Raw genomic sequence first — 14536 nt, forward strand, 5'->3', positions numbered from 1 at the left:
AAGCAACCAGCTGGCATGCAGACCCTCGGACGGTCATCAGTGGGGCAGGTTGTGTGTACTCACCACGATAACCGGGGGACCCCCGACAGTACTGTGTGCGGGAAGATCATTCCTTGATTCCCCCCAAAGTTTTGAGAAGCAGTGTGAGGAGCAGCCACTTGTGGAGAGGTCGGACACAGCATTCAGTGCACCGTTACCAGGGTTCCCACTGTTTACTGCGGTTCGCTGCCACCCCGTGGCCCTCATTGCGCAAGTGCGGTCCTGCGAGACTCAGTTCAGGCACATGCGCAGTGTACGCAACAAGCCTGTTTGACGTCAGTGTTTTATCTGGACGCGCGCGCGCGTGGAGTCAGCATTTGCAGAGGCGGCTCGGAAGCTGTGCGGTCACGTTGATACTCATAAGCCATCTCGGTTATTTACCGCGGCGAGGACGTTCAGCAGTGCAAACGGAACATTTGACTTAATCAAATATGATTTATATCGTCCGTTTTCTTCCTAGAAAGGTAGTTGAAAAAAAATACCATCCGGAGAATTTATCTCCTTGCCTGCGGCATTGAATTTCTGCTTTTCTTTGTTGAGGCGCGCGCGCGAAGACGCTGGTTCCAATGACAACCTAACTCTGTGGTCGCGCCGCGCCAGTGATTGACAGGGCGGCCGGTCAATGAGGGTCATTGTGAGCAAGCGGTCAGCCAACGGCGGGGGAGCGGGCGAGGGAGGGCGGGCTCGTGTCTGGACCAGTGAAGTTTGGTTGAGGCGCGGACCGAAGGACGCGCGACGAATTTCTGTTCCAATTTTTCTGGACGTTTAACGGTCGCGGCGAGGGTCCCGCGAGACTCGGTGCGGCCGGCAGAGCGGGTGGGCCGCGCGTGACTGGAGAGCGACTGCCAGGAGGAAATGAGCCCGAAACCTCGCCAGGTTGCGGTACGGCCACGTAGCACGTATTCTCTTTTTTAAAAAAAATATCTCCCCCCCCCCCCCCCCCCCGGATGGCGGGGTCCACCGGGAGAATTTGTCCGCTTCTCCGCCTCTTTGTTCACCCCCGGTCCGCTTCTTGGCGCTCTCTGACCCGATTGGGGTTTTGACCAGTACGGGCTAAATTGGAGCTGATGTCGGCACATGGCATGTATGATGTGGAGCCGCCCCCGCTCACGCCCGTGTCGCGGTTCGTTCCAACAGCGAGGGCGGCTTTCAGACCTTGCGTCCGAGGAGCTTTCATTGCCTTATTACCCGTTTTATTACTGAGGGCTGGAGGGGCTCCGGGGAGAAGTGAAAGCGGTGGGAAGGCCCTTTTGCAGTTCGACGGAGAAAGCAAGCGTGGATTGTGGGCTGGAGGGTTACCGTTAAGACAGCGGGAGGTGGGGAAAGGGGAGACTTTAGGCGGAGAAAAACACCCGAGTTAGTTTAGAAGGGACCGACGAGAAGTCGTGGGGTGGGGGGGTGGAAGAGAGAGACCAATATGAAGATCATAATTGCGGAGACGAAACGGCAAACAGCCCGCACAAAAATACACGTGGACGCTGGAAATCGGAAACCTGGAAATGCGTCAGGTCTGGCAGCGTGTTGGGGAAGTTAACATTTTATATTGCCGACCTTTCGTAATAAGTGGTTAGTTTGGGTTAGGACGAGTCTGGGGCGGGGGGGGGGGGGGGGGGGGGGTGGGGGGAGAGAGAAAGAGGATGCGGACTGTGTAAATCCTCTGGTCACGGATTGACGCAGACGTAAACATTAGGACCCTTGTTTTTCAGTTTTTTGGATGGGAACTTGCATGCACTCACTTGGGATTTTTGCAGGTGGTAGTACTGTCCAGCCTTGGGGCGCCTTGAGGAGTAAGCAAATATAGCTTATTTACATTTACATCGTGTCGCATCCCATTTGCTCGAAATATTTTGTTATGTAATGTATTCCGTATCAATCAATCAATTTTAAATCTCTTTAGCCTGTAAATAATTGCAGGCAGTCTTAAAATGAGTGGTAAAATTAACTTCTAATAAGTAACAACAGGAACATCCAGACGTTTCATGTGATCACTTTCAATTTCTGTCTTAACAGTAAAGTGACTAAAAGTTAAAGGGAACCAGAAAATGTTTAGTGAGCAAATTTGTTCAGAAAGGATTGTTGCCAGATTTATAAATTACTCTAGCATCAGTTTTCAGTTTCTGGTAAATTCGAGAACCTGCTTGAAACTACATTTCTCAATAGTGAGTGTCACTTAGTGGCCCGTGGACATGTATAACTGGTCATGAGCCATTACTGAATGTGTTTTCCAAGATTTGTTTTGTGCTGTCTGTATTCGTGTCTTCTGAAATTGAAAATAATTGTTAGATACTTGTATTTTATAGCTTCTACCCCATGTAGAAGCTTTTCCTTTATATTGAAAAGATTATCTAGAAGTGGCACAAGAGTATGGTAACAGTAGGTGCTAAAAGGAGATCTATCTAATTAAGGTTTTAATTTCTCCATCTTTGGCCCTCTCACTCCTTCCACCTGAAGGAATAAGCAAACAACCTCTTCAACTATTGAAGTGGCATAAGATAGAATTGTAGAAATCTTAGCACTGACGGCAGTCGTTATTTGTCTCATTGTGATTTGAATCTGTGTTGGCCTGGCCCTTTTTGAGGTCTGACTTCTCCACCTGTAACCTTGCCTTTTCCAATGGTTATGATCCAAGTTTTGATTTTCCCATCATGATCTTGTATTTTGTTGCAGGATCATCTCCTGAGATGTGCACAATACTGCAGTACTACAGTAGTGGCCCAAACAATGCTTTGTACAGATTAGATGTCTTTTGTGTTAAAATATTTTTTTATTTAAAATTTGAAGACCTGGGCTTATTTTACAATTTTTAAGAATACATTGGGAAGAAATTAAATGCCAAAACCTTGGGTAACTTTAGAGAAAATCAGTTTAAAATGTTTTCTATTTTGAGAATTGATCAAATTCAAGAACAAAATACTTGATTTTTATATGCATTTGAATATTCCAAACTATTTTTTACAGCCGATATAGTACCTCCACCTGAGTGAGCAGACTCTTGTCTCCGAAAGACAGCACCTACAACACTGCAACATTCTCGTAGTACTACATTGAATGTGTCAGACACATCTGTCCCTCAACAACTGTCCCTCCCTCGTCAGCAGAACACCCCCTCCCCCGGTAACAGCACAATGTAAACCGACCCCTTCGACGAGCATAACATCTGCTCACCACCCACTGCGCTTCCGTCAGCTAGCCTGCCCAGCTAGCTTGGTGACCCCCGCCCATGGTGCCAGACATTCTCCAAGCTATTGTGTCCCCCCCCCCCCTACCCCGTCCCCCCCGATCATTCATACACACGCACAAACGAAAAACCAGTCCCAACACCATTGCCCTAGAAAGAAAACGATAAACAAACAGTACATCCAACATCTAATGAACACACGAACATCTCCCATCAGTGCAAATGTAAACTTTAACTCACTCAGCTCGGCAACTGGCCTAGGCTAAATAGCTGGCTTTTAAAGCAGACCATGGCAGGCCAGCAGTGCGAGTTCAATTCCCGTACCAGCCTCCCCAAACAGGCACCAGAATGTGGTAACTAGGGGCTTTTCACAGTAACTTAATTTGAAGCCTACTTGTGACAAGCGATTTTCATGTCATTTCAAATCAATACAGAAGGCATTACAAATAACGTCTGAAAAACAAGAAACTTTTTTAGCGTGAATGTTGCAGCAAAGTTAAAAGTTCTCAGTCCGCCGCCAGTCCTTTTTGCGAAGTCCCATCGCTTCCTCGGGCGACTCTAAATAAAAATGTTGCTTCTCGTACGTGACCAGAGACGGGCCGGATACAGCAGCCCAAACTTCACCTTTTTCTTAAAAAGGGTCGACTTTATCTAATTGAACCCCGCTCTTCTGGCCACCTCTGCACTCAGGTCCTGATAGATCCGCAGAATACTGTTCTCCCATTTACAACTCTGGGTCTGCCTGGCCCACTGTAACATATGCTCCTTGTCCAAGTACCTGTGGAATCTCACCACCACTGCCCTCGGGGGGGGGGGGGGCACACTGCTTCCTCGCGAGCGCTCTGTGAGCCCTGCCCACCTCCAAGGGTCAGGAGAACGTCCCATACCCCAGTAACGTCTCAAGCATGCATGCTATGTATGCCCCAGCGTCCGCTCCTTTGGACCCCTCCGGGAGACCGACAATTCTTGGGTTCTGCCGGCGGGATCTATTCTCTAGGTTCTCCAGGAGCATTTTCTGCCTGTCTCTCAGATCTCCACTGCAGTTTGATGTTCCTCCACAGCAGTTTGACGTTCCTCCTGCTCAGCCAGTGCCTTCTCTACTTTCTGGATCGCCTGATCTTGGGCATCCAATCTCTCCTGGATAAATTGTATCAGCTGCTCCGTTGACCGCTGGGTCGACAAGCCAAGACTCCGGTCATCCGCCATGCTTTCCTCTGCTGCAGCTTCAGCCCAAGCCTTCTCTGTTCGTCTGTTTCTTCCTTTGCGAGCACTTCTAGTCTGCCTCTCCATGCACCAATGTGGGAACCCAATCAACAATTGCCTCTACCATCAATTTTCCAAGTCAGGTCCGGTTAAAAAAATTGGGGGAGAAGGTCCGACCCGAGTGAGAGCCACCAAATGTGCGATCTACTCCTTCATAGCCGCCACCGGAAGTCCTAATTACCGTTTTGAGTATCGAGGATTTCTAATCTCCTTTTTAAACCCAATTTCAGGGACCTATAGGTTTGTGGACTATTATTTTGTGCCATGTACCTGGGAAACCAGGCCTAATTGCTTTATTAAGCGACTGCTCAAAAGTAGCTTCTGGCTCTGAAGTATTTGTGCATCACCTGCCAAACCCATTTGGGAAATGTGCAAACGCAAGTATCACATTTTTACAGAGAACTAGATTAACTGACCATACCAGTTTTTATATTGATAAATAGCTAGTCTCAAGGGATTATTGAAATTGCAGTAAACCTGTTGTAATTGCATTAGATGCAGCAAAGCTGCAGTCGAAACAAAACTCTTTGGTGGTTACCAAGTTAAATGTTGAATGAGATGAGATTTGCTGCCGTTTCGAGTTGGTAAGTATAGGACCTACCACAGGCCTCTGAATTTAAAATTATAGGAGCACTAATTTGGGTGTGCTTTATTTATCCAGGAAGACTGACACTTGCACTTGAGGGCTATAGATGCAATTTCAGTTGTGGTAATAAACTCACTCAGTCCTGGCTTGCCTGTATTAAGTGCAGAAAATGGAGACCCCAGCTCTTTTAATTCTTTTAAATCTTCATGTTGCCGCAACAGCTTTTGAGGCAAGTTCACAGATCAGAACAATGGCTGGCTGGAATCTTCTGCTCTGCATGTCTTGGTAATATGGAGCACAATGTACTTGCTCAGCACCCCCCCCCCTAACCAGTTTATTCTCATTTTGTCATTGGAATGTACATTTTGGGTCGATACTCATAGGAGTTTAGAAGAATGATAGAGGATCGAACTGAAACATAAGATTCTGAGTGGTGTTCATCTACAACTAGGGGGCACAATTTAAAAATCAGGCAGAGGTTAGGAATTCCTTCTTCAGAGGTCTGTTAGTCTTTGGATTCTTGTCTACGGAGTGCAGTGGAGCCTGGGTCATTGACCATATTAAAGGCGAAGAGATTTTTGATCTCCCAAGATACTTGAATGAGGGTGGGGCCGCAGGCAGGAAAGTAGAATTGTGATCTTAATGAACGGTAGTGCAGACTGGCCCCTCCTATTATTTTATGTTTCTGTAATGTTATACTTGTCTATATAATTGTCCACCCTACACCCTACTGTAAAACCTTTTTGTTTTGGAAAATTTTGAAAAAAATTATATTGGAATGCTCTCGTATGTTCCACAGATGAGGGTAATTTATTTTTGAACACTTGTTTATATAATAAGGTTCAGCGACTCAGACACCTTATACCAGAAGTGATTTGTGGTATATTTTCCAGCAGTGGCCTTTTTCACTTCTTAACCTTAACAGTGTGCTTACAATCACTTTCACAGTGTTCATTATTTGTGTGTTGGTCTTGGGGGGGGGGGGGGGGGGGGGGTGTATAAACGCAAGATGGTGTGCTATTGGGAATATATCCAAAGCCACTCAAGTAGCTAGATACAAATGCTGCAAGCATCAAATTTAGTGCAGTACTGGAGAGAATCAATGGAGATGTGGGAAAGATTAGCATGTGTAGTGAATGTTACCAACTCATCAATGTTTGGTGTGTCACAGTTCTGTAATTTCCCTCTAGGATAATATGCAAGAACATCACAGTCGAAATACATGTCTATAGCCTTGGTGTATTTTGGGACTCCTTTTCATTGGCTACAAGCCTGAATTTTTTGTCAACGCCATTTGAGGCTTATTGTTACCGGACTCGTCATTACCTGCCTACATCATCAGTTGTCTTCAGAATTTGCTTAAAAGCTGGATCCAGAGTGCCCAAAAAACTCAAGTGCCTTCATTTTGAGATTTTATTTCAATTTTTTTGAAATACAGCAGTATTGAGTAAGTTTTAAAACCATTGTATACAACATGTCATGTTCCTGTATGCACAGCATGTGCTTGTGAAAGCAAAGTTGATAGTGAAAATGATGTTCTTTCATATTTATAATTGGTGTAAACATTGTACAGTTAATACCAATGAGCTGATATGATGATTTTAAAATGCTTTTTTTTTAAGGTGCCGAACTTCAAACCCTCTAAAGCTTTTCTCGAGAATAAAATAAGTACTGAAGAGAATAAAATAAGTACTGAAGTGTATAGTACATAGATATTGATACTTTTTTGCTCTAGTTTAATCTGTCTCGACATCTTTCTGGTTTTAGTACATTGACAAATTCTTTTTGTTGCACTCCCAAGTCCTTTTTCATTAGAGCTAGAATTGGATGCCCATTTTTTAAAAGCATTACTTTTTGATCTCTAGATATGAAATCAAGTGCTTGATTTGTGATGTAAATATGTTCTGTAAAGTAAAAAGTTAATGAATTTTGTATATAAACTATTCAGATCTCGTAAAGGCAAGTTTGAATTTTTTTCATTTGGAAGATGGGATCTTCTAAAATTGAAAACCCAATTTATATAAGCAAGTTACTAAATTCAGAAAGTATATTGTGGCTTTATTTTATATTTTGAACCATCATTAATTGGCAACTGTTGTAATTAACTAAAAATAGACTATAAAGAATACATGTATATGTGAAACTAATTGGGAAGGTGGTCATTTTCACTTGCTGTCCAATTGAATTTCTTTTGGACAATTAAGAGTGTAATTTTACCTTGGAATTCAGATACTAATCTTGGCAGTTATGAGCCTTAATGTTTGATCAAACTAATTTTTTTGATGCCATGACTATGGTGAAGAAGGGAATGTTATGCGATTTCCAGAAATAATTTCATAATGTCCCTCAAGGCATTGTTAGCAGTTGAAGCTATGGAATCGAAAACAAATTATTCGTCTGATAAGGAAATTGGTTGAGTGGCAGGAGAATTAGAGTAGGGATAATAGGCAGGTTGTGAATAATGTGAGTTTTGCAAAGGTGTTGTTGCCGCGCCTATTCACCTCACTTCGTAATGGGATAGAAAGCCACAAATTTGCTGATGAGACAGATGGTAGGATTTCAAGCAATGTAGATGGAAGCACAAAATCTATTAATTTTAGACCTGGGCTTTTGTTAACCAAAGGTGGTAAAGGATGTGGGGAGATGGATTTCAGATCAACCCTGAACTGGTTGAAAGGCGGAACAGGCTCAAAGGGCTAAATGACTTCACCATTCCTATGTTCAAGTACATAACAACTGCTGTGTAAATGAGCCTTTTCGTACATTTGAAATTTTCAATCTCTTGAAGCGGAATTTATTATTATTTTTTTTTTTTTTAATATTTTATTGAAAATTTTTGGTCAACCAACACAGTACATTGTGCATCCTTTACACAGCATTGTAACAATACAGATAATAATGACCTTTTTTATTTAAACAAGAACAAAAAAAAACAACAACAAATAAATAAATATTAAATAACAAAAATAAAACTAGCCCTAATTGGCAACTGCCTTGTCTCAGGCCACCCCCCCCCCTCCCCCCACACACCCCATCCCCCCCCCCCCCCCCCCCCAAAGCCCTGGGCTGCTGCTGCTGCCTTCTTTTTTCCCCCATCTATCTTTCTGCAAGATATTCGACGAACGGTTGCCACCGCCTGGTAAACCCTTGAGCCGACCCCCTTAGGACGAACTTAATCCGCTCTAACTTTATGAACCCCGCCATATCATTTATCCAGGTCTCCACCCCCGGGGCTTGGCTTCTTTCCACGTTAGCAATATCCTGCGCCGGGCTACTAGGGACGCAAAGGCCAAAACATCGTCCTCTCTCGCCTCCTGCACTCCCGGCTCTTGTGCAACCCCAAATATAGCCAACCCCCAGCTTGGTTCGACCCGGACTCCTACTACTTTCGAAAGCACCCTTGTCACCCCCATCCAAAACCCCTGTAGTGCCGGGCATGACCAAAACATGGGTATGATTCGCTGGGCTTCTCGAGCACCTCGCACACCTATCCTCCACCCAAAAAATTTACTGAGCCGTGTTCCAGTCATATGTGCCCTGTGTAATACCTTAAACTGAATCAGGCTTAGCCTGGCGCACGAGGACGACGAGTTTACCCTGTTTAGGGCATCTGCCCACAGCCCCTCCTCGATCTCCTCCCCCAGCTCTTCTTCCCATTTCCCTTTTAGTTCGTCCACCATAGTCTCCCCTTCATCCCTCATTTCCCTATATATATCCAACACCTTACCGTCCCCCACCCATTTCTTTGAGATGACTCTGTCCTGCACCACTTGTGTCGGGAGCTGCGGGAATTCCCTCACCTGTTGCCTCGCAAAAGCCCTCAATTGCATGTACCTGAATGCATTCCCTTGGGGCAACCCATATTTCTCGGTCAGCGCTCCCAGACTCGCGAACTTCCCATCCACAAATAGATCTTTCAATTGCGTTATACCTGCTCTTTGCCACATTCCATATCCCCCATCCATTCCCCCGGGGCAAACCTATGGTTGTTTCTTACCCAATGCTCCGGTCTTTCCCCTATGTCGTCTCCACTGTCCCCAAATCTTCAGTGTAGCTACCACCACTGGACTCGTGGTATAGTTCCTTGGTGAGAACGGCAATGGGGCTGTCACCATAGCCTGCAGACTGGTCCCCCTACAGGACGCCCTCTCTAATCTCTTCCACGCCGCTCCTTCCTCCTCTCCCATCCACTTACTCACCATTGAAATATTAGCGGCCCAATAATACTCACTTAGGCTCGGTAGTGCCAGCCCCCCCCTATCCCTACTACGCTGTAAGAATCCCTTCCTCACTCTCGGAGTCTTCCCGGCCCAAACAAAACCCATGATACTCTTTTCTATCCTTTTGAAAAAAGCCTTCGTGATCACCACCGGGAGGCACTGAAACACAAAGAGGAATCTCGGGAGGACCACCATCTTAACCGCCTGCACCCTCCCTGCCATTGACAATGCTACCATATCCCATCTCTTGAAATCTTCCTCCATCTGTTCCACCAACCGCGTCAAATTTAGCCTGTGCAATGTGCCCCAATTCTTAGCTATCTGGATCCCCAGGTAACGAAAGTCTCTTGTTACCTTCCTCAACGGTAGGTCTTCTATTTCTCTACTCTGCTCCCCTGGATGCACCACAAACAGCTCACTCTTCCCCATGTTCAATTTATACCCTGAAAAATCCCCAAACTCCCCAAGTATCCGCATTATTTCTGGCATCCCCTCCGCTGGATCAGCCACATATAGTAGCAGATCATCCGCATATAAAGATACCCGGTGTTCTTCTCCTCCCCTAAGTATTCCCCTCCATCTCTTGGAACCTCTCAGCGCTATCGCCAGGGGCTCAATCGCCAGTGCAAACAGTAATGGGGACAGAGGACATTACCTTGTCCCTCTATGGAGCCGAAAATATGCCGATCCCCGTCCATTCGTGACCACACTCGCCACTGGGGCCCTATACAACAGCTGCACCCATCTAACATACCCCTCACCAAACCCAAATCTCCTCAACACCTCCCACAGATAATCCCATTCCACTCTATCAAATGCTTTCTCGGCATCCATCGCCACTACTATCTCCATTTCACCCTCTGGTGGGGCCATCATCATTACCCCTAACAGCCTCCGTATATTCGTGTTCAGCTGTCTCCCCTTCACAAACCCAGTTTGGTCCTCATGAACCACCCCCGGGACACATTCCTCTATTCTCATTGCCATTACCTTGGCATCCACATTGAGGAGGGAAATTGGTCTGTAGGACCCGCATTGTAGCGGATCCTTTTCCTTCTTTAAGAGAAGCGATATCGTTGCTTCTGACATAGTCGGGGGCAGTTGTCCCCTTTCCTTTGCCTCGTTAAAGGTCCTCGTCAGTAGCGGGGCGAGCAAGTCCAAATATTTTCTGTAAAATTCAACTGGGAATCCGTCCGGTCCCGGGGCCTTTCCCGTCTGCATGTTCCTAATTCCTTTCACCACTTCTTCTACCGTGATATGTGCTCCCAGTCCCACCCTTTCCTGTTCTTCCACCTTGGGAATTTCCAGCCGATCCAAAAAATCCATCATTCTCTCCCTCCCATCCGGGGGTTGAGCTTCATACAATTTCTTATAAAATGTCTTGAACACTTCATTCACTCTCTCCGCTCCCCGCTCCGTCTCTCCTTCCTCGTCCCTCACTCCCCCTATTTCCCTCGCTGCTCCCCTTTTCCTCAATTGGTGTGCCAGCAACCTGCTCGCCTTCTCCCCATATTCGTACTGTACACCCTGTGCCTTCCTCCATTGTGCCTCTGCAGTGCCCGTAGTCAGCAAGTCAAATTCCACATGCAACCTTTGCCTTTCCCTGTACAGTCCCTCCTCCGGTGCTTCCGCATATTGTCTGTCCACCCTCAAAAGTTCTTGCAGCAACCGCTCCCGTTCCTTACTCTCCTGCTTCCCTTTATGTGTCCTTATTGATATCAGCTCCCCCCTAACCACCGCCTTCAACGCCTCCCAGACCACTCCCACCTGAACCTCCCCATTGTCATTGAGTTCCAAGTACTTTTCAATGCATCCCCTCACCCTTAGGCACACCCCCTCATCTGCCATTAGTCCCATGTCCATTCTCCAGGGTGGGCGCCCTCTTGTTTCCTCCCCCATCTCCAAGTCTACCCAGTGTGGGGCATGATCCGAAATGCCTATAGCCGTATATTCCGTTCCCCTCACCCTCGGGATCAATGCCCTACCCAACACAAAGTCTATGCGTGAATAGACTTTATGGACATAGGAGAAAAACGAGAACTCCTTACTCCTAGGTCTACTGAATCTCCACGGGTCCACCCCTCCCATCTGCTCCATAAAATCCTTAAGCACCTTGGCTGCTGCCGGCCTCCTACCAGTCCTGGACTTCGACCTATCCAGCCTTGGTTCCAACACCGTGTTAAAGTCTCCCCCCATTATCAGCTTTCCGGTCTCTAGATCTGGGATGCGTCCTAGCATTCGCCTCATAAAGTTGGCATCGTCCCAGTTCGGGGCATACACGTTTACCAAAACCACCATCTCTCCCTGTAATTTGCCACTCACCATCACGTATCTGCCCCCGTTATCCGCCGCTATAGTCTTTGCCTCGAACATTACCCGCTTCCCCACTAATATAGCCACCCCCCTGTTTTTCGCATCCAGCCCCGAATGGAACACCTGCCCCACCCATCCTTTGCGCAACCTAACCTGGTCTATCAGTTTCAGGTGCGTTTCCTGTAACATAACCACATCTGCTTTAAGTTTCTTAAGGTGTGCGATTACTCGTGCCCTCTTTATCGGCCCGTTAAGCCCCCTCACGTTCCACGTGATCAGCCGAGTTGGGGGGCTTCCACCACCCCCCCCCCCCCCTTGCCGGTTAGCCATCATCTTTTTCCAGCTTCTCACCCAGTTCCCACGCAGCTGTATCTCTCCCCGACGGTGCCCCCCCGCCCATCCTTTCCCGTACCCACTCCCCCCTTTCCCCAGCAGCAGCAACCCAGTAATCCCCCCCCCCCCCCCCCCCCCCCCCGCTAGCGTAACTACTCCCCCCATGTTGCTCCCAGAAGTCAGCAAACTCTGGCTGACCTCGGCTTCCCCCCGTGATCACGGCTCGCACCGTGCGACGCCCCCTCCTTCCTGCTTCTCTATTCCCGCCATAATTATCATAGCGCGGGAACCAAGCCCGCGCCTCTCCCTCGGCCCCGCCTCCCATGGCCAACGCCCCATCTCCTCTCCCTCCCCACCTCCCCCCATCACCACCTGTGGGAGAAAGAAAAGTTACCATACCGCAGGATTAAAACATAAAACCCCTCTTCGCCCCCCCCCCCCCCCCCCCATTCGCCCCACCACTTTGTCCAAACGTTCATTTTCATAATCCAATCATTCCAATTTTTCTTCTACAATAAAAGTCCACGCTTCATCCGCCGTCTCAAAGTAGTGGTGCCTCCCTTGATATGTGACCCACAGTCTTGCCGGTTGCAGCATTCCAAATTTTATCATCTTTTTGTGAAGTACCGCTTTGGCCCGATTAAAGCTCGCCCTCCTTCTCGCCACCTCCGCACTCCAATCTTGATAAACGCGGATCACCGCGTTCTCCCATTTACTACACCGAGTTTTCTTCGCCCATCTAAGGACCATTTCTCTATCCTTAAAACGGAGGAATCTCACCACTATGGCTCTGGGAGTTTCTCCTGCTCTCGATCCTCGCACCATAACTCGGTATGCTCCCTCCACCTCCAACGGACCCGTCGGGGCCTCCGCTCCCATTAACGAGTGCAGCATCGTGCTCACATATGCCCCGACGTCCGCCCCCTCCACACCTTCAGGAAGGCCAAGAATCCTCAAGTTGTTCCTCCTTGCGTTGTTTTCCAGTGCCTCCAACCTCTCCACAGATCGATTCTGATGTGCCTCCTGTATCTCCGACTTCACCACCAGGCCCTGTATATCGTTCTCATTCTCTGCTGCTTTCGCCTTCACGACCCGAAGCTCCTGCTCCTGGGTCTTTTGTTCCTCTTTCAGCCCTTCAATCGCCTGTAATATCGGGGCCAACAACTCTTTCTTCATTTCCTTTTTTATCTCCTCCACGCAGCGTTTCAAGAACTCTTGTTGTTCAGGGCCCCATATGAAACTGCCACCTTCCGACGCCATCTTGGTTTCTGCTTGCCTTCCTTGCCGTTGTTCCAAAGGATCCGCTGCAATCCGGCCACTTTCCTCTCCTTTTTCCATCCGTGTCCAGGGGGAACACCCTTCTGGTTTACCGCACAGTGTTTTTAGCCGTTAAAATTGCCGTTGGGGCTCCTATCAAGAGCCCAAAAGTCCGTTCCACCGGGAGCTGCCGAAACGTGCGACTTAGCTGGTCATCGCCGCACCCGGAAGCGTCCGGAATTTATTTCTTGAAGTCTGTTACTATCTCCTTTGGATCTCAGTACTGAATATTCAATAAGAGGTACTCGTGTAGAAATTAACACTCAATCTGTGGAGCCTGTCAACCAATTTGTTTGGAATTATGCAGATGCTCAAATAACATTGTACACCTGATTTTCCCTGCAACTCTCCTTATTGGTTAGTTACAAAACTGACTCCACCACAACCTTTTTTTTTTAAGCCATAAATGCTTTAGAGCTTCTGTTTTTGTTCTCTCCATGCACATGGTTCTGACTTTATTTTGTAATCCGATTTGCTGATGGTATGCTTGATGTTCGTCGAATTATTTCAAACTATAAAAATAAAATGTTAAAATAATTTGATTGTATATTTATTTTAGCTGGTTCCTTTGCCCACAAAGGAAGAAAATGATTCCTAACGGATATTTAGTTTTTGAAGATGAGAATTTCATTGAGTCATCTGTGGCCAAACTCAATGCTCTGCGTAAAAGTGGGCAGTTCTGTGATGTAAAACTCCAGGTATGTGTAATTTGCTGAATCTTAAACTTTGAATTCATATATTTTGTAAATGGACCCAACTATGTTTTGCAGATGAATGGCACTTAATATATTTAACAAAATTAAAATTCCCTTGTAGTCTAAATTTAGTACTGACTTTTCTCTCCCATTATCGTTTTTCCAATTGAGGAATTGGTCCCTAGTTTTGGTGTGATTCCACAGGTACCCTCTGGTACTTCATTCTTGTTGGAATCTAGACTTTATTAGAAAGGTGATCTGTCCTACCAATGCCCTCATGCATTGGATAGTAAGCTAAAATTTTCCAAATTTGTCCCTCCCAACTTCATTTTGTGCATGAGAGTTGTTAAGATAGACCATGTTGGGGATCAAACCTGAATTCTTATTTGTGTGATTTGGGTGGAGGAGTGGGAAGATGAGGGTTTTCATTTTTGAAGTCTAAACAATTCTGTTTGCTGATTGGATGGGATTGCAATTTAAGGAGTTTGATTGTGATCGCTCATAAATTTGTAGTTCTAAATATCAAATGATCATTACAACCATTTTTGCAACTATTTACATTCTGAAAGATTTGCACTAATCAATGGGATGG

General features: G+C 46.5%; 1 protein-coding gene across 3 annotated transcripts in view; it reads left to right on the forward strand.

Annotated features, from left to right (window-relative positions):
- The first annotated feature begins 330 nt into the window (after positions 1-330).
- The window catches only part of LOC140426455 (influenza virus NS1A-binding protein-like), a 39941-nt gene continuing 25735 nt past the window's right edge, over positions 331-14536 (forward strand). The window contains exons 1-3 of one of the 3 annotated variants that reach the window (XM_072511252.1): positions 331-503; positions 6257-6513; positions 13809-13947. In XM_072511252.1, the coding sequence (XP_072367353.1) occupies positions 13837-13947 (111 nt within the window). In that variant the 5' untranslated portion in view covers positions 331-503; positions 6257-6513; positions 13809-13836. Of the gene's footprint in view, positions 504-753; positions 922-6256; positions 6514-13808; positions 13948-14536 lie in introns of those variants that run through there. The other 2 variants (XM_072511253.1, XM_072511254.1) reach the window with 2 other exon arrangements.

The sequence above is a fragment of the Scyliorhinus torazame genome, chromosome 7, assembly GCF_047496885.1.
Source record: "Scyliorhinus torazame isolate Kashiwa2021f chromosome 7, sScyTor2.1, whole genome shotgun sequence".
Classification (NCBI taxonomy): domain Eukaryota; kingdom Metazoa; phylum Chordata; class Chondrichthyes; order Carcharhiniformes; family Scyliorhinidae; genus Scyliorhinus; species Scyliorhinus torazame.